The sequence below is a fragment of the Notothenia coriiceps genome, unplaced genomic scaffold (assembly GCF_000735185.1).
Source record: "Notothenia coriiceps isolate Sejong01 unplaced genomic scaffold, NC01 NC01_scaffold00017410, whole genome shotgun sequence".
Classification (NCBI taxonomy): domain Eukaryota; kingdom Metazoa; phylum Chordata; class Actinopteri; order Perciformes; family Nototheniidae; genus Notothenia; species Notothenia coriiceps.
The window spans coordinates 122,218-141,721 of record NW_011350111.1 but is presented as its reverse complement, the minus strand read 5'-3'; the positions used below and the strand labels follow the sequence as shown (position 1 = coordinate 141,721).

The 19,504-nt window shown below is 43.4% G+C and overlaps 2 protein-coding genes, 1 long non-coding RNA gene and 1 pseudogene across 3 annotated transcripts in view; all 4 read left to right on the top strand.

Moving 5' to 3' along the window:
- The window catches only part of aqr (aquarius intron-binding spliceosomal factor), a gene marked incomplete at its 5' end in the record, with an annotated part of 38,890 nt that extends 36,879 nt beyond the window's left edge, over positions 1-2,011 (top strand). The window contains 2 exons of the mRNA XM_010776899.1: positions 287-397; positions 1,501-2,011. Coding sequence (XP_010775201.1) covers positions 287-397; positions 1,501-1,800 — 411 coding nt within the window. The remainder of the gene's footprint in view (positions 1-286; positions 398-1,500) is intronic.
- A 1,418-nt stretch (positions 2,012-3,429) lies between these two features.
- Positions 3,430-6,208, top strand: LOC104950377 (uncharacterized). The gene is made up of 2 exons (XR_798911.1): positions 3,430-3,662; positions 5,540-6,208. It is a non-coding gene; the product is annotated as an uncharacterized lncRNA (long non-coding RNA).
- A 5,467-nt stretch (positions 6,209-11,675) lies between these two features.
- On the top strand, positions 11,676-14,921 carry LOC104950381 (actin-1-like; annotated as a pseudogene).
- Positions 14,922-17,429: 2,508 nt separating this feature from the next.
- Positions 17,430-19,504, top strand: part of LOC104950380 (actin, alpha skeletal muscle-like) — a 4,040-nt gene continuing 1,965 nt past the window's right edge. Inside the window, exons 1-2 of the mRNA XM_010776898.1 lie at positions 17,430-17,557; positions 18,220-18,272. Of these exons, the coding sequence (XP_010775200.1) occupies positions 17,430-17,557; positions 18,220-18,272 (181 nt within the window). The remainder of the gene's footprint in view (positions 17,558-18,219; positions 18,273-19,504) is intronic.

The following is a 19,504-nucleotide window of genomic DNA, read 5'->3' as shown; positions in this document are numbered from 1 at the left end:
TTTAGGAGCAAGCAGATTAAACATTCTGCTCGCTTCGCTCCTCAGTTTAGGCTGTCCGGCTCTGTCTGCATACTGATACTGTCAATTAAAAACTCCAAACCTCTTGATAGTACGTGAGCAGCGATCGCATGAGACAGTGGGCGAGAAATTGGCTTTCAAATAACGAACATAGTGGAATTGTAATTTCTGTGCACATTTGCATCACATCAATAGTTAACCATGCTAACAAGACCGATATACATCATTACCATTCCCTTCACGTCATCTTTCTCCTTCCTTCCCTCAGAGAGATGCTTCTGGACAGAAAGACCAAATCATCAAGAACATGCCAGAGATGACCAACATGGTGTATAACATGTACATGCACATGATCCAGACCTCCCAGAAGCACCGACAGGTAAAACATTTCATAAATACAATGAGTGTCAAAGGATGTTTTACTTAAGCAATCATACACGAGAGGCTGTTCTTGAACGTCATTATTGGTACGACAGTACTGCGGCAGGACCGAGGTGCTTGCGCCGAGGTCCGTACGCCTGTACTGGAAAAATAATTTCATAATGTGGGCTAATTCACTCCCAAACCTACGCTTTCTGCTTGAGTTAATCTCCGTCAGAAAGTAGTTCCTAGAAAGTAGTTCCCATGGTAACGATAGTACAGTAAGCTGTTCAGCTCCGTTGGTTTTGTGGTCTTTGTCCATGTCCAACCATCCATCAATACTGAGGCCCCCCAACAAATCAAAATTAACTTTAAAATCTGACATTTTGTAGCTACCGATTTCCAACGAGAGACAATGTATAACAGTGTAACGGCTGTGTGTCGCTAAACGTCGCTATGGAAACCACACGATGTAGGCTCATGGAAGTAGTTTCGGTAGGCTAGTGGCATGTGTAGGCCACTGGATACTTTGTGATTAGGCACGTTCTATTTGATCGTTGTTTGATCGTGGAATCAAACACGCCTATTGACCAATCAGAGAGCTTGCTCAAACCTATGTGTTATAGAATGTATCATTCAAATCACAGCAGCATGTTGTCGTTTCGAAAAGGAGAGGCTTATAATCCTTAGAATATTTGAGAACTGTTACTACTTTGAGTGTACACATGTTTTACCAACACAATTCTGTCTTACACTTTCTTTTAGTCGTTGTGATATTCAGCACTAAAGCAGTGCTAAAAGCTGTCCCTGTCTCTGTTGCTATTTTAGTATTTGTAATGCAGAGCAGTAAATAAGTGAGATGTTAGAGTTGTTGTAGTTTGCGTGTTGAGAATTAACAAGCTGAGCATAGTAAGAGTGCAGGAGATTTTTACACTACGTTCATATTTTATGTGCTGCCTTGAAAAGAGGATTATGGCATGACAGGGGGAGAAGAAATGAGAAAAAAGGCTTCTCTGCTGGGAAAGGAATAAATACTACACTGCCATCATTAAAGATGATTTCCCAGTAGAACGCACTAAGATGTAATAATGTGAATATTTTCCTTTCCACCATTTTTTTTAGCAGCAGCAGCAGAAACTGGCTCTGCCTCCACAACAAACCAAGCCTGATGCTGTGGATGAGGAAGTGTCAGTTAGCGCCGAAGAAAAGCCAGAAGAAGAAACCCCCATGGAGCAGGAAACCCCAGAAGGAGAGCCAAACCCAGAAGGAGAGGCGACCCCAGAGCCAAACCCAGAGGACACTAGTGAGAAGGAGAAGGAGGAGGAACAGCAAGAAGCAGTGAGCCATGCTAAGATGCCAGAGCATCCCGGCAGAGACAGCGACAGTGACGAAGAGGAAAATGAAGGGGAGCAAAAGCAGTAGAGCATCTTCTTCTGGGACTGCTGTCTAATTAAGGGCCTCAGTTATTTAGGGGACCGAGTGGATTGTCCCTTGAGAAAAGATTAGTGGAAAGTCAGTGATTTTGTATTTGTTTCTGCTCCAAGCAGATCCTGGTGATAATGTTTCGTTTTTCTATACCATTCAATTTTGTAACCATCAGTCCTTTTTTATTAAAAGAATTGCAAATCCTTCATTGTCTGGGACATGTTTAACTATGTGTGCACTCATCAGAGCTTATAATGCTCAGAGGTTCTAATCTGTGTCCCTCTCACACGCACCCTCTCAGACAAATACAGCGTATATTCGACATATTTAAGCCTTGTTAAAATCTCTGTCATGACACTTGCATCCATTCATCTGCTTCCACCCTCTGCTTTACACACAAGTCAAATCTGATTGGCTCAGCCTATACCAGCTACAGAAGCTGCGACTAAGCTGCATTTGTAGGTCAGTCACTTCACCCAAGGGTACGTGTGCATGCTGGGGGATTTGGGCTTTGCCCTCTGGATGTACACATTCACTCAACCAAGCCTTAAATACTCATTCATAACTTTTTGTGGAATACTGACAGCAGAATATCTCATCAGGGGGATCAGTGTCTGGGTTGAGGCTTGACGACCAAATTTAGGACAAATAGTTTAAAGCTCAATATTTGTGTCAACATCAAAAACAAAGCCAAGTTCCAACCCGGGTATCGGTAGTTAAAAGGCTGTAAGAACATTTGTATGTTTAAGACAATGTATAAAGAAAGCGTAATTAGACGGTATGAAGTTGACTTTTGATTGTGTTCTGGTTTTGTTTCAGTATTTGTAAGCAACTGTGACTGAAAGAATATTGCTTTTAATTGACTTTTTTATGGTTATTTTTTTTTTAAGAAGGGACGGGTAAAATAAGATCTCCCTGCTCCTTTCCACCATGCGCTATAATTATTATTATTTTTAAACAGTATAAGAGTACATGTTTTGTTTTAAAATAACTGCCATGTGTGGAATAAACAACTAAATAAAGCACAAGTCCACTTAAAATAAAGAGGTTAACAAGGTCCACAGCCCTTTAGGCAAAAACACAGAGTGGAAATGCATTCATTATCATGCACCAGAGGTTGGTTGTTGTTACATCATACCTCGGGCAGGCTGAGGGAGCAGGTCAACTGCACAGCTGCTCCAGCCTGGCCCAGTCTAAAGACCTGACGGAGAGAACCATGTGTTGATAGATGTGGAAAGACATATTTTCAGCATTCAGTCAAGTGTGGCGCCATGTAACGTCTATTTTTCCATCTTCTGAGAGCAGGGCACCCCGGGTCGAAGTTTTCTCGTGAGTATTTTGGAGTAGTACCTCTCTGTCGGCTGAGGAAAGGATTAGAAGGAGCGGCTAGATAAGGAAGATAATCCCTGTCGGCTGAGGCCCTATGTGCAAATTCTTGACAATTTTGGCATAAAGCCTACTAGAACAATGTAATATATCACATGATGGGGAAATATTTCATGATTTGTACTGGACAAATCACAATTACACACATGTTCATGGTGGATCGTCTATAGCACTAGTTTTTTTTTTTACAAACACATGACATCCTGCATGCTTTTCACTGAGTCACATGAGTCTTTATAGTGTAATATCCTCCCTCCGCTAACACTTCCTTACTAACTTGCTGCTTTCTCTCAGCCGGACTCATGATAATTCAGTTGCCTGTGGTGCCTTGTTGTAAATTAGAGCTAACTGGTGGGAAGTGACTACTGCTCGCACACAACATCCCTGGAAGTTTCTAGCAGGATTTGAGAGACTGGGAGACAGACCTACAACCAACAGGAGCTCACATCCTCCAGAACATTCCTCTGCTGAAGGTGAACATGTCTTTTATACTTACACGACAGGTATTCATTAGATTAATAGCTACTCTGCAATGCTTTCACTTCTAACCTTTGCTATCAGCTAGTGTGTCAGAGAGACTAACAGCATGCAGTAGAAGTGTTAATGTACATTTGGCCATGAGCATATGCATTATGGTATTGGTATCTTTATACTGACTTGTAACTTGCCACATAAAAATGTGTTTTATGCTGCAACAGAGATAGCATTGAATCTGAAAAGAGGCATTTTGTATGTAATATTGCAGTTATTCAGTCGAGTGGTTAGAAAAAAAGTACTTGTACGAATGTAAGTCATTTTATGGAAGAGCAGCAGAGAGCACTGAAGTGTTTTATTTGTGATTTTATGGTATGACAGAGTCCATTTGTACTGGCTGCACTATTTTATTGTTCCTCTTAAGAAAATGCAGTTGCTGGTGTCTAGTATTTTCTCTTTTTAGTGTAAAGGCGTTTCCAAAATATCGGGTTTGCCATCACAAACACTCATGTTCAGTGTGTCGTTTATTGCCCAACCCTAAATGACAGTAGTGTCACAACAGGAAATTACACATTGCATCATCAAGAAGATGGTATTTCCTGCCGGGGGGAAGCATCTGAACATTGTGTCTTCTTAAAGCTGAATGAGGTTGAGGAAATCCGCCTGACTAGCATGCGACAAATCCACACTCATAAAACCATCAATTCTACAATTTGAACTTTAAGGCTGGGCCTCAGGGCGGATCTTTCTAGGGAATTATAGACCACATAAAACATCTACTGTTTGTCATTATATATAAATAAATATATGTTTGTATAACTTTTGATTAAAGAGGCAAAATGCTTAGCTTGCTGAAACTGAAAGTTAGATTATATCAATATCAGTTTTAGTTTTGTGTTTAAATATATGCGTCACTTTAATCACGCCTGACCTCACAGCTGGTGGTCAGGTTGCTATCAGTTAGCAAACGAATACATTTCACCAGTAACGATATACATATACAGTATAGTATATGTGTAGATGCATAAATCCTCAAGTTGGAAGTGTTCACAAATTGCACTGCATTCCAATTAGCAACTTTTCATTGCGGACGATACAACAGGCACTTTTATGGCTTAAAACAGCAGCAAATCATACTCCTGGGTCACTGTTTGTGATCTGCGTTGACAGATAAAGTAATGCTCATTACTAAAGTTATGCATGATCTCCGCTGATCTGCTATTAGCGGGTGACTAATGTGCCGACGTTAGTCTTCGACACTCCGTGAGTGGGCGGCCTGCTGACCCCCGCAGGCAGACAGGACTGGTGGTTATTGCTTCTGGTTGCCAGGGTGACGGCCCCTAGGCCTCAGATCCAATTCCTTGGTTAGCCACTCCCCCAATCAGGAGAGATTGCTGACACCTGATTTAGGTTGACTGCTCAGCTACAAGTTTGGGTGCCTGAGCAGTCAGTCTCTCTCTCTCCTCTTGGCTTGCTTGGCACTACTGGATCTTGGTTTGTTTGTCTTAAATAAATGTACTTTAATTGGATACGAATCATGTGTGTTCTCCTTCTTTTGTCCGTCCTTGAGCCAGGGCGTGACACCAGTTTATCATGCTTTGTAGAGGCCAATGCTTAATCCTGACAACCTACCAGATCATCAACCGGGCACGTTTCATTCTGATAATCTGCTATCTTCACTAAAGAGTCACGGCTTCAGACAGCATCACACTCGGATGCTATTGTAGTGACTGAGTGTTTTTACTGAACCTATAGTGCACTTCTGCCAGGCTCCCACACATTTCAAAGCTCAGTTATAGCTTTGTGAGTTTTGCTTTGCAAGTCATGCTGTTGTCCACTTTGATCTCCCACTCTCATTTCCCTCTCTACCTCCCAGACTAGGATGGCAGATAGCGGGTCGTGTTTATGGAGCATCATCTGGCTGGTGGTTCTGCTCTTCATCGGCTGGCCCCTCAGCATCCTCCTCGGGGGTCTCTACGGTCTCTTCTGCCCCCTCACCACCTGCCTCGGCCTGGACAGACTCTCTGATCTGCTCCTGGAGGGGGCCAACCTGGGCCGCACCTGTGCCAATAACATGAGGCACAGCAAGCCTATGTGTTAAAATCCACCCAGAACCAGAGATGGGGGGGGGAGAGATTGGTGCCTTTCTACTGAAAAACATCCTTTGCTTTAAGGGGAATCATACCTTTATTTGTCCCACAGAGGGGTTAATATCTGTTTCATGTGGAGATGTCATCAGATGATTGGCACTCGATACAGCAAGGAACTGTTTAGCAAGTTATGTAACAAAAAGTTCCAGAAGGTTTGCAAAATAGATTCCCCGTGATCTGTTAACATGTAATTAACCACGGATTTGAAATTTGTATGGGTATGTCTGGAAGAAAATAGGCTTTGTGTTCATGGTCTGTGTTTGCTGTTTAATTCACGATGACACTGCATGCAGAAGATAAGAATGAAAATGGCATTTTAACAATGGAAATGCTTAGACTTGTAAATGACTGTATGGAAACTTTTAATGCGATTAAATAGCTTTGAAGTTGCCCTCTGTATTTGTCGAGTGACTTATTGTACACAGTATTTGGTTGGAAATCCATGTTGGAGAATTTGAAGGTGAAGGTAAATGGAGATGCAGAAAAAGCAGGAGATATAAAAAGATGGATTTATAGTTTCCTTTGATATTTCTGTTTACCTGCTTTTATCCTTAGGTCATAGGAGATAGAAAAAACACTCACAAAGTAAATAACATGACTTTGCAGAAAGTGTAAGACTTTCTCTAGAAAAACTTTAAACTTTGAGGTGGCGACTACATTGGGGCGACCCATTGTTTTAAGGGTTGTCAAATATACTTCAATCATTTAGGTTCCCTATACCCAGATTGCAACTGGATAAGGGCTCAATAAGTAAGATTGTTATTAAAGTTACAAGGTTTAGGTCTCTTTCTTCCACTATAGCCTTTGAAAACAAACTTCTTAAGTAAAGATTGAAAAGTTTTGACCAAATGCTGTGAAGAAGTATGATCCAAGTGTTTGATGGCTGCACTGAAGTTTTGACAGTATGGGTTCATGCCAGTAAGTTATTAAATTCTGAAAGCCAACACCCAGAGGAAAGGGTGAAAAGTTCTCAGAGAAGAACTTTGGAAAGTGAGGAGGACTGAGTATAATTATATGAGCCCAGAGCTAAAAACTGAAAGCTGGCTTCTCTTAGCACACTGAAAGTTGACATTTCGTTTTTCACAGGACAGTAACATAACATTTACATGATTCTACTCTATGGAGATTTTAAATTTGCCTGTGCTCATGATGAGAGGCTTTTTATCGCCTGCTTCATTCTGTAAATAATCCGCAAATTACGATTAGATTTCCATGTATATTAAATTAACAAATACATTTCACTGCAAACTTAATAGCAGTTCAGTGCAGCAGCTCCTTTTCCTGCTTTGATCGTTGTATAATACACTTTGGAAGCTGGTGAGACAAACAGTAAAACATGAAACACCGTCCAAAAATAATAGTGCAACAACCAATGGGCACATTAATGTAGCCTACAACTCAACTATTTGGGGTGCAATCCTTTAAGCGATGCCAAAGGCTAAAGCAGATGTAGCTTCATAACACAATCCCTGAAGCACATACTGTACTGGGGGTTGCATATCTTACAAAAAAAATGTTCACATGACATGTTTATTTTTCCTAAAGAATCGAAATGTTCAGCCTATGCACGACGAGAGCAAAATCCTATTTAGCTGAACGTATTCTCTGCTAGGTGTTTAAACTCACAGACTCTCCTATCAGTTTGGACTGACAGGGTACTTAGGGATACCTTTAAAAAGAACCCAAAAATACTCTTGTTGAGCAGCCTTCCTACAAATCTGGGTATCTGTCTATTTTGTAGCTTATTTAAATTGTATTCATGAATATTTCATTTTTAATCCAAATCGCTTTTTAACCTCATTTTCTACCCTCACTTTTGCGGATGCACAGACTGACAAAACCTCACTTATTCAGATGCATTCGTTGAAAAAATGAGGTGGCCAATGCCTGAATCTGAATGCAATATTAATGTGAGTGTCATGAGAGACCTAGATTTATTTTTCTGCTCGGTTCTGCTCCCAAACATCCTGGGGAAAAAAGTCACTAGCCAAATTTAAAAAAAGGGTCCGATTTTAGTTTCTCGGTCATTCCTCGCAGAACTCTTGGCAGAGGACACAGTAGGCGATAGGGGAGAGAGAGAGAGAGAGAGAGAGAGAGAGAGAGAGAGAGAGAGAGAGAGAGAGAGGATAAGTATAGGCCTCCCCGTTCAATTACCCACATACTGCTATGTAATTTCAGCCTCACATTCACACACACATGCACACACAAACACACAACATACACTATTAAATGGCGATGGGAGGAAATGTCATTCTGGAAGTGGGGCATTTCTTCAGTCCACAGGAGGAAGACTTTAACTGCTCTCTAGTTTCCTAATGAGACATTTGAGAGTTTTAATAAATAAATAATATGTTGTATAAATAAAATTCTGGTTCCCGGTTTGTTAAGGTTTTCTCTTTTGTTTCATTACAAATTGAATGTTTTCTTTGTTTTGGACTGCTAATTGAAAAAACAAAAGTGATTCTAAGACATCACCCTGAGTATTTTTGAAGGCCATTAATTAATAATGTAGACCCAATGGGGTTTATTTGCCTTCTCCAATCCAATCCAACTTTATTTATAAAGCACTTCAAAACCTCCAGACCAAAGACTTGTATAGAGAAATACAAAATCACACAGCCAAGCTCACAAACAAAAACTAATAAAGATAAGAACGCAAAAATAAACACTAATAAAAACAACAGCCACATAATAAAAACAATATGCCATTTAAAAGCAATAAAAGCAACCATCTACAAAGTACAAAACGTTAAGGAGAAGAGGTGGGAGCCTTTCTAATATGGAGGGGTTTTAGGGGCCGATTGGGGGTCGCAGCAGCTAAAGCACTGTCCCCTTTGAGCTTTAGCTTTGTTCTTGGTACATTCAGGAGTTGGTGATCAGCTGACCAAATGTGAGTGGTCATGTAGGGGTTTCTAGCTTAGATAAAAAAAATTAAAATATTAAAATATTGAAAGTGTTGCATTTTATTTAATAAATTCTATCCTGTTGCAAGATAATGAACATTGACCTGAAACTCACCTTTCTAAACTCATAACTTGTTTTCAGTGTAATCCTAATACATGTTTCCTATAAGCCTTTTATGTAACAGATGTTCAAAAGTATAAAACATGGAAACTGTGCATTTTAGGAAAGTGAGACTTACTGTCAAAAGTATCAATGTTAAAGTATAAATGCACCCACACTGACAGCAATCCAAGCCCTGAGCTCCTTTGAGGTACCCGGCAGAAGACTCTAACATAAGCCAACAGTCTGTCACTCAGCATTCAGTGCACGGGCCAGAGAGGGAGAGCACACACAATTTTCACTGAGCAATATGTTTCATGTCTTCCTTCTGCTGTGTCCTTTAAATGGCCCCTGACGCTCTAAACAGATAAATGCGCCATGTTGGAATGAACAAAGTGCTTTCAGACCATTTGTATTGAGAGAGTTGTTGACGAACGGCTCAAATGCTACGATCCAGCGTGGGGACATTCCCATATATGTGCACATTATTGATTTAGATAGTAAACCTGGCCTTCATCAGGCGAATGACTTCCCCTCAGGGTTCTCTAAAAGGGCTTGTACTCTGTTTATGATGTGAAATTCCCATAGAAAATCAATAGGTTTTTTGTTCTGGACTGTTTTGTCCTTATTATCTCATTTCTGCTGCTGAGCAATGAGGCTGATCTCCTGAGGGCTCGTGAGTAGGAGGAGAATGATCGTGCCACAATGATTAATTCTCAGTAGTAGCAGCAGCAGCTAAAGTGAAAGTCACACTACAGGACTGTTTGAGTAGCCTCCAAGTGTCTCTCTGTCTAATCCTGGCTCTGGCATAAACTTTCACACCCGTGGCTGCTCCGACAACAAGCTCAACAAGTATTTTCCCTTCAAACAGTACCAAATCCTAAGCCATTGCCCTAGAAGTGATGTTACCTGAACACACTGGAAAGGAATAGTGGCAAACACCAACATATAATTCAGTAACATTTAAATATTGTACCACAAGGGCAACCTCACATTGTTTTTCCCTCATTATCTTCAAAGCTCTGTTCTCCACAGCGGACTTAACTAAGCTCTAGTTATAAAATGTTAGCATTATTTGAATATTGGGGCAAAAGGATGCTTAAAGCACACCACAGCCTACCTTTCATTACATAAGAGCCAAACAAAGAGTCATACAGTGAAGGGTTATGGCTTGGGGTCGGGTGACAGCAGCATATGATTCATGGCTTGCTGTGCCCTTTTGTCTTGTCCTCCTTGTGGTGGGACCATCCACTGCTCTTAGCCAATGTGATTTCACAGCCTTCAGAGCTCGCTCCCTGTCTGTTTAAGTAAACCGGCAATGTCATTTCCTATGTCTTGTTCTTTCCTCAGTGCAGAAATAAGGGAAGAATATGGCATGTGTCACAACAAGAGATGTTCCTTTTTCTTTATTATTTTGATGTGGGGAACAACAAATGGCTTCAACATTGCTTTTGATGTATCTGCACAAATAAAAACATTGCCTTGACTTGTATTATATTACATTACATGTTACTTGTTGTTAGTTGCTTTTATCCAAAGCGACTACTCAATACTTTGGACAATCCCCACAGGAGCAATTTGGGGTGAAGTGTCTTGCCCAGGGACACAACATGCTGACTACAGTGGGGTTTGAACCTGTGCTCCCCTGATCCGAACACCAATGCACTAACCCACTGCGCCACACGCCTCCTTTATATAAAAAGGTAATTACCGAGGATTGGTTGGTGTTTGAGGAACCAGTATGTGTTCATACAGAGGAAGTTAAATATGCCAAGGAGAATATTCAATTCCTTTTCAATGCAATGTCATACCCTTTGGTTTCACTCAGGCTAAGGTATTTCTCCATACTTTTGAGAGATAAATCTAATTGTTTGATAGTCTGGTTTGCATTAGGATTTTTCTATAACAAATGAAAAAGGGAAAAATGCAAATAGAAAAATCAAAAGACCATGTCTAAGTCATGGATTTTAATCATTTCAAAATGTTCCATATATGGACACAGCGCGTTGCATGGCAACTACATCAATAACATCCAATTAGAAATATGGAAACTCATTGATTTTATGCTAAATAAATCTATGAATGTATCAGCAAAAACACATTTGCATTGCCATATGTCGAGTTCAGCAGTACACTTTAGTTTATGAATATATTTGCATGAAATGTAATTCAAATGTTTCGAATGCGGGACACACTTAAGCTGAACTATAATGAGAATGTTTGGTCTTCAGCAGTGGCTTCCCCCTCTTTGTTCAGGCAAATCTAAAATGTGGGATTTGGAGCAGCTAATAGAGTCAAACAGCTGCTGACACCAGCTGTGTGGCACAAGTGGTGTCTCCATGTGGTTCTGTAGGGCTACATGTGTCCTGCCAGTGGACTCTTAGCAGACCTTTCCAGAAACATCCTCACAAATGTATAATTCATTTGACAATTCATCAGTATCTTGTTTTTGATATTCACATGCAAAAGAAGTGTCTCTGTTTTTTTGTTTTAAATTGGTTGATTCTGCTTATCATGGTCCATAGGTTCAGATTCCCTTTGTCAAAACACTGTTCTCCAATGGATATTACTCTGACACAAGACATAATTGTAAGTGACATTGACTTGAGTATAGGCATTCCTCAGCAGACATGTTTCCTCAGTAATAGTACTGTGATTTATGGGTAACGAAAAGATCAAAAGGATGCCTGTCATCGTCTGTCTGTCCTCGCTGCTGTCCTTCATGGGAGGCGGCCACAGATGTCCGCGCTGGAGTTCCTTCTCCTGTCATGCCCTTCATGGAGCGGCTGTCGTCAATAGGGCAACGGGCTACCATAGGGACACTGGTCAGGGTATAAAGTGGTGCGATGTGACCATCAGGCACCCCTGGTTTACACACTCAAGATCCTTCCCTTGGTGCTGAACTGGTGAGTACACGCCTAACCCAGGGACTGAAAAGGGCCAACCATTGGATTTATTATTGAAGATCGATAATGTCCACCTTTTCATAACCACATCTAACTGAAACGGATCATACTGCAGCATCGGCTTATTCCTCTTTATTTGCTTTTTGGTGGATACAGTTGTTGGGAAATACTGAAAAATAACTTTCACTATGCTAACCCTAGTACAACATGCACTCCTATAGTACGCACTATCAACATCCCAGCAAGTATCAAATCCAGACCAACAGGGGATTGTATGGCTGGACCTAACAGTGGCTCTGTGTTGCAGAGCTGACACCATGTGTGATGAAGACGAGACCACCGCGATGGTGATAACAGCTCTGGCCTAGTGAAGGCTGGGTTCGCCGGTGATGACGCACCTCGGGCCGTCTTCCCTTCCATCGTCGCTCCCGACACCAGGTAAACTGAACTATTCATAAACACCATGGAACTTAAAGAGTAGTATAACTGTAAGTTGGTATCATCACATACAAACAATATATGGCTTTGGTTCAGGGCCAGATCCACTCTGCGTAATTTCACACCGTAATTATAATCTAGATTTCAACTGAGAAAAACAGACCATACATCTTTCTAAAAACATGGTTTAACTGTGCTTTAAGTGCTCTGTGGCGATTCAAGTTCTCTAACATGTAAATCATTTATTTGATCAGGGTGTCATGGTCGGTAGGGGCCGTATGGGCCAGAAGGACTCATATGTAGGCGACGTGGCCCAGAGCAAAAGAGGCATCCTGACCCTGAAGTACCCCATCGAGCACGGCATCATCACCAACTGGGACGACATGGAGAAGATCTGGCACCACACCTTCTACAACGAGCTGCGTGTGGCCCCCGAGGAGCACCCCACCTTGCTGACAGAGGCCCCCTCATTCACACTAACGCAACTCCGGTTCAAGCTCCGTGCTAGAGCTTTTCAGGTTCAGAACCGGTTCTTCGGTTTAGCTCCGGCTTTTTTCACACTGCCCACATCCGGCTCTTTTCACACTGCCCAGAGTCCGACTGGTGCTGCGTCATTGCGTCATCGTTTGCGTCATGACGTAACCGTTTGCGTGCCTGCTTCATAAAGCCAAACCACGCGGAAACCCCTCACAGCTGACACCGACAACAACAACAATGGCCAATTATGCTCCAGCTTCCTCTGTACCTCTTCAGAAGACCAGATTCCCAGTAGGTAGCTGGTATCTTCAGTGGACCAATGCTGCTTGTTAAGTTTCTCCATCGTTGTGTACAAACTGGATAAAACGCCGGCTTTTTGTTGTTGTTCAGGAGTTGATCCCGCCCCTGCCCCTGCCCCCGCCTCGACGTAAGCGTGACGTATGTGGTGTTTTTTCTCTAGCCGGACCATTTTTTGGTGCTTGAATCTAACTGGATTCGGAAGCTAAGAGGCTGCCCCGCTGCTGTGTGAACAGGAAAACCCGGTGCTTTTCAAGCTCCAGCTCCGAACCGGCCCTGAAACATCGTTGGTGTGAATGAGGTATAAGAGACACTTTCTGTCTTTTTTATTTGTATTTTCCTCCGCACAGTGGAGTGAACACTTCCAGGTTAAAGACACCTGTGAATAAATGTGTAGGAAAATGATGTATACACTAGATTTTCAAAAAAATATACATAAATATACACTACAGCAGGGACGTGCACAGGTACGGGCTAATGTTGCCCGGGCTACGGCCCGTTTTCCCTTTTTTGAACTGACCTGCCCCTCGTGGGACGAGAGCGAGAGTTTTTTTTTTCTTTTTCGTGTTGTGGTCGAATGCAACATGATAAGCCCACCCAATTAGTATTGTAGTGTCTCGCTGCGGAAACACACCAGCTTCATTCTTCTTCTACTTCTTTCTTTTTATTCTTCTTCCTTCTTCTCCTTCTTTCTTACAATGTAATTGCCACGCAACATTTTGAGATGAAGAACTCGTTTCATGTGGAACCATAGACTAAAGGGTTGTGAACTCATTCTACAGGTGTATGCCACAAAGTGTTTTAAATCAGGTAGCCTACGGTTTTTATTATTATGTGGGTGTATATCGCTAAGTGTGTGATTGACAGACACTGTTACGTTATAGACTTGTATTTAGAGGCGTACTTGATGTGGTGCCGGGTGCGTTAAGACCACCGTGTCGGATTTTTGGAAAATGTGAATTTTGAGGTATTTCTCATGGGCAGGGACTTACTTCCTCTTGACCACCATCGGTTCAGTTTACAAAAAACCCACCTACAGTATACCTTGTTATTGTTGCTTCTGTCTTTCTGGTGTCTGGTTCATGCCTGCTGCCGTGAGACCCTCCCTATGACAATATTCCATGGTAAACTCCCTCAACGCCGCCGCCTCGCTCTCTTTTCTTGATCCGCTCCACAGGAGAACACTTTCACAGTCCCCGCTTTATTGTAGGATTTCTGCCATGCCTCTACTTTAAATTGACGCATCTCTGGTGTTATTAAGTTATAGAATTACTAAATAAATACAGTAATTAGATACCGTTACCTTACTTGCGCTCATAAAGAATTATAAGAATGAAAATAATGCTGTATGAACTTTTAATTAATAAGTGATTGTATTTAACTAATTAGAAGCCCTATTTATCAGCATGTCTGCAACAGCAGTTACAATTGGTCAAACTATATTTTAATGAGATATGGACCGGGCAATAACAAAAAATGTGGTCCCTGGTGTTTCATTTACAAAATCAAGTCGACCAAATGCAAGGTAGTGCTGGCGCTTTTTTCTAGCTTATTTTTTTAAGAGAGTGATGATCTGACATTACTGTTCCAAATTAGTTGGGCGGTATCATTTTTTTCAACCGTCGGCATACCTGCTGACATTCCATTACCGTCGGTATACGGTCACTTGAGTGGGTTGGTTGCCAACAAGAACCCGGGTGAGGCTGGCGTCGGAACGGACAGCAACAGGAGACGATCGGTGCTGGAGTCGGGCCGGTATGCCGACAAGACACCGGGAGCTGGCGTGGAACGGACAGCCATCAGGACACGGGGAGCTGGCGTCGGTAGGACAGCCAACGGAGACGACGTGCTGGAGTCGGGCCGGTATGCTGCAAGACGCATGGGGAGCTGGGCGTCGGACGACAGCCAACAGAGACGAGGTGCTGGAGTCGGCGGGTTCGCCGACAGGACTCGCGAGGAGCTTGGCGTCGCCGCATGGAGTCAGTAGGTGACCGAGGAGCCGGAGTCGGGACCCATGGTTACTGGAAGCCGGGCACTGAAGCCGGGAACATGGCTGTAAGGTCCGGTTCTGACCCGGAAACATGGCTTGTAAGGTCCGGTTTCTGGAGCGGAAACATCGGCTGTGTGGGCCGGCACTGACCCGGAAACATGGCTGTAAGGTCCCGGTTCTGAGGCCGGCAACATGGCTGTAAGGTCGTTCTGGGGCCGGAAACATTGGCTGTAAGGTCCGGTTCTGGAGCCGGAAACATGGCTGTAAGGTCCGGTTCTGGAGCGAACCATGCTCTTTGGCTTTGGGCTGCCTGCTTGGCTTGCGACTCCCTCCTCTAGCAGCCGCCTGAATACTCGTGGACTCAGTAAGCCAGACGATTCCAGAATGAGTGACTCCTGGGACAGAGCAGGAGAGACTTGGGCAGAAGCACGGGCTGACTGCAGACGGAAACCACCGAGCGTATGGTTGCCAGTTGGAAATGGCCGGGGAGCTAGATGCCTGGGGGCTAGCAGGCCGGGAATCACCCACAGGGACGGATCCTTTGAAGAATCCAGCCAGGTAAGAACTTCACCATACCTGGTTTCTCTCTAGCCATCTGGCGCGCCCCGACAACACAGCCTCCGCTGCTGAACTCGGTGCTCTCTTCCATCTATCGAGCAGTTAGCCAAACAAAAGGAAACATTTAATAATTCCGACTCGAACGGATCCTGCTGGGGCCCATTCCTTGGTCGGTTCAGTACTGTCACGGTTTGGAAACAAGGCAACCCAAATGCAGATATAAACTGAACGAACTTCCTTATTTCAAGGCTTGATGATATATATAGGACAATGACAAAACAAACACTCACCGCAGGAACTGTCACCTGGCGGCCGGCGGCCGCGCGCGTTGCCTCCCCTCAATCACTCTTTAATAATATTACTTAAACATTATATTAGTATGACTACAACGTGCAAATCATCTTTCAAAACATAACGCCAAAAAGGGATGCTGGCAAATTAGTTATAAAAAAAATGTTTTTAATACATGGTGTGTTATGGGAAAATACATTTACTTTTTGAGGGCCCAAAAACACATTTCTGTCATGAATCAGTCACATTTTAAAAACTTCTTCCCGCTGAATTTTACAAATGTTTCTTTGGACATCTGGGGCGCTGAAGTCCACCAAAGAAACAAAAAGACACACAAGCCAAAAAAAAGTGTGGGATGGACTTTCTCTGTTATAAAAAGGCAAATTAGATTTCGGAAAAACACCCATCGTGATGCATCCAATTTTCAAAGTCAATATTATAAATGTAGTCCCCTGAACTTGAAAAACTTGGATTCGTTTATTGTTCAATTTGTTACAAGTACAACACATTTAAAAGCTTCCTTAATCAAGGCATAAGCCTTTCTATATGCAATTTAAAACAAAGCAACACATTTTTTAATTAATTATTGTTAGTTATAATCTTGTGACTCTAAAAAACCATTTATATTCGTACAAAAAGAACAAACACACGATAAAATGAATGCAGTTTTAAAAAATCACAAGTGGGCTTGAAAAACAGGACAGATTTGAAAATGTTGGCATTGTCAGAAGTTTTGATCACTTCCTAAATAATGAAATTAATAAAAATGGCAGGGAATTAAAAAATTGTGGATGATGAAAAGTGCAGGGGCAGTTGCAATGTGTCTGTAGAGGCTTGTTTAGATTAGTTTCTTATGCTTTCTCGGGAAAACACTTGGTTAAAAAGAAGGGTACTGTATAAAAGCCCCGGATCAGTAAAACGAAAAATAACATGGTAGAAATTTTCCCCAAGGAAAACTGGTAATCTACATTTTACAAACAGAAATTGCCAAAAAACAACCTGGAGAGTCCAAAAAAGAGAATGACACACCCCCCACGGTGATGACACCTTTTCCTCAAAAAACAAAATGTTTGAAACTTTCCTCATTTTGTTTTTTCGGAATTGTCCCCACCTGGCCAGGACACTAGGATGTGTCCTTCCGGGGGTTCGGAGGTATTGAAAACGGTGATATGGTTTATTGCGAAAGGGGTTCCAGTTAACAAGTGCGTTTTGCCGTGCGCGCTGCGGCGAGGTGGCGGTTCGGGGTCCCAAACTGTGGGTTGCATGTCCACGCAGATCGCGCGGCGTGGGGCGGGGTGCAGCCGGAGCCGGCCACCGAAGTTGCGATTGGGAGTGAGGATGAATATCGGAGAGATGAACAGAGCTGTGAATATATGTACGCAGAGCTGAGACCGACCAAGAGACAAGGACAAAGGGAAAAAACACACAGATCTTGAGAGGGATACAACAACAGGACTTCAAATCAGCCGCACAACAAGAACAGCGTGAGGGTAAAAAGAAGCGGAGGAGGAAACACAGGTGGGGATGTGTGGAGGGTGGTGGGGTGAAGCAGAAGCGGCTCGCCAGACCTGGAGACGAGGTAGATGCAGGGCGTAGTGGTGTAGAGCGGACGACCACAGGGAAAACTAGGGGTGGATGACAGGAGGAGGCATAGATATGGCGACCAGACGGCAACAGGAGGAGCGCAGAGACAAGCTAAACCCGCGAACACAGTGGTATAATAACAACGGGGCTCAGGGCGGGGGAGTGGACACAAAAAAAGAGGCTTCCAAACCAGGCTTTGGGCAAGGATAAGAGAACATAATGACGAAGTAGGGAACAGAGGGATAGCAACAACCAGACCGGGGTTGTCGTAACTTTTGGAACCCGTTAGCGGGGGCCCGGACCCCAAAAAGGGGCCAAGGATCAAATATATCTATAATATATACTCTTCTTCCTCAAGTCTGTCTACAGAAGAACGGATCAGGAGAAGGAAGTGCAGGCACCAATTAACAAAATTGAAGATAATCCGTGACAGGAGCCGGTGATGCTGAGGGCGTTTTATCGTACACAGAAAGAGACATCTCCCAAACGCGACCACAGTATCGCCCCAATAATGACCCCACCTGTGATACTCTCGAATTTTCCAATAAGTGTTCCGTGGGGGGCCCCCAGCCTGGGCGGGCCCCACTAAGCAAGGCTCCCCACGGATGACCCCTTCCAAGGGAACAATTTTACCTCCTTCACGTGGGGGTCGGAAATTCCCCACCCCACTGGCCCACCCATTTGTTGTACTTGACCGTTGAGCGGGGCCCGACCCAAGGGCAAGAAGGGCCAGAGGCCAGAAACGTCCCAAAATTATAAAAAAACAGCCCCAAGATTATTGTTCGTTTTTTTTTTTTCTAGTTTCCAAACCACACGTCTTTTCCCACGTGGGTCCTTGGCAAAACCCCTATTGGGGATTAAGCTGGGTCCCCATATTCGGGGGGCTATGGAACCGAGCCACTTTCAAACCACTGAGTATCATTATCAGCTTGTTAGGCGTCCAAAGGAGGTATCCCATACGAACGAGCCTTGGGTGGTTCAAAGAAGGAATAGTTGGGGGAAGAGATAATAACGTGCCATCGGCGGAACGCACGCAAATGTGTAGCGATGTGGTGGAGAGGAGACCACCACGCAAGTGGACGGAGAGAACTGAGACACAAGAATGATGCTGGCGTTGAGGACCCAAAAACGAGTGGAGTCGGGGCGGTATAGGTTACAGAATACGTTAGGCGCTAACGTCACGAGCTCACTGGGGGGACAGTGTGTTATAAGTGGCTATGGTTAGGCATAAATAACATATATCTAGGGCTATAACAAAAGTAAGCAATATAGACAAGGGTAGAATGGTGGGAGTCCAACGGAGGTGAACGTTCTTGGTTCTATGAAGGCATGTCGAGCGAGGACTGGTTACGGTGTAGCTGTATCCTCGAGGTAACAGAAGAAACTAGATGACGACAGGAAGAAAGAGTAATCAGCTACGACGTGGGGGGTCTCACAAGACGATTACCGTAACATATGCAACAGAATCCAGGCACTGACGAACGACGGTTACGGTGCGGCTTTTACCGGGACAAATGATATATATATAAAGAGAGAGAAGCGACGAAGCGGGAAAAGAGACCAAGGGGGAAGGAGAAGCTAAAACGGACGGAGCTAAACGGCACGAAATCTAAACGGACCGGAACGAGACCAAAGGGAGGGAAGGTAAACGACGGAAAGGCTTAACGGAACGAGGCTTAACGGGGACCCACCGGAGGGAGTCGGACAGAAAGCCAAAGGAGGGAGAGAGTATATTATCCATAGCCTCAAGAGGGGGATTCTAGTGTTTCCATGGCCTTTCAAGAAGGGATATTATTAGTTTTCCCATGGGTGGCCGTTCGCAGAGGGTGAAGAAGAGGCAAGCTGTATTCATAGAGGCGCCATTAAGGGGTCGAGGGAGAGTAGGGGTGACTATCCTATGGTCTGTTCCCGTTAAGGAAAAGTGGCCAAAAACCTTTGTGGGGGGCGGGCTGTGAACTAAACGTTTATAATCCCCTCAGATGTCAACTGCTACACCTACCCCTTACGGTTAGGGGCTGTACCTGGGAGGAAGAGAGAGAGAGCAGAAGGGCTGGTGATGATCGCGTTAGCCACAGAGATGTTATGTAGCTATATATATAGCTATAACTAAGTGTGGCGATACTGGTTGCTGCATTTAAGGAGAAATC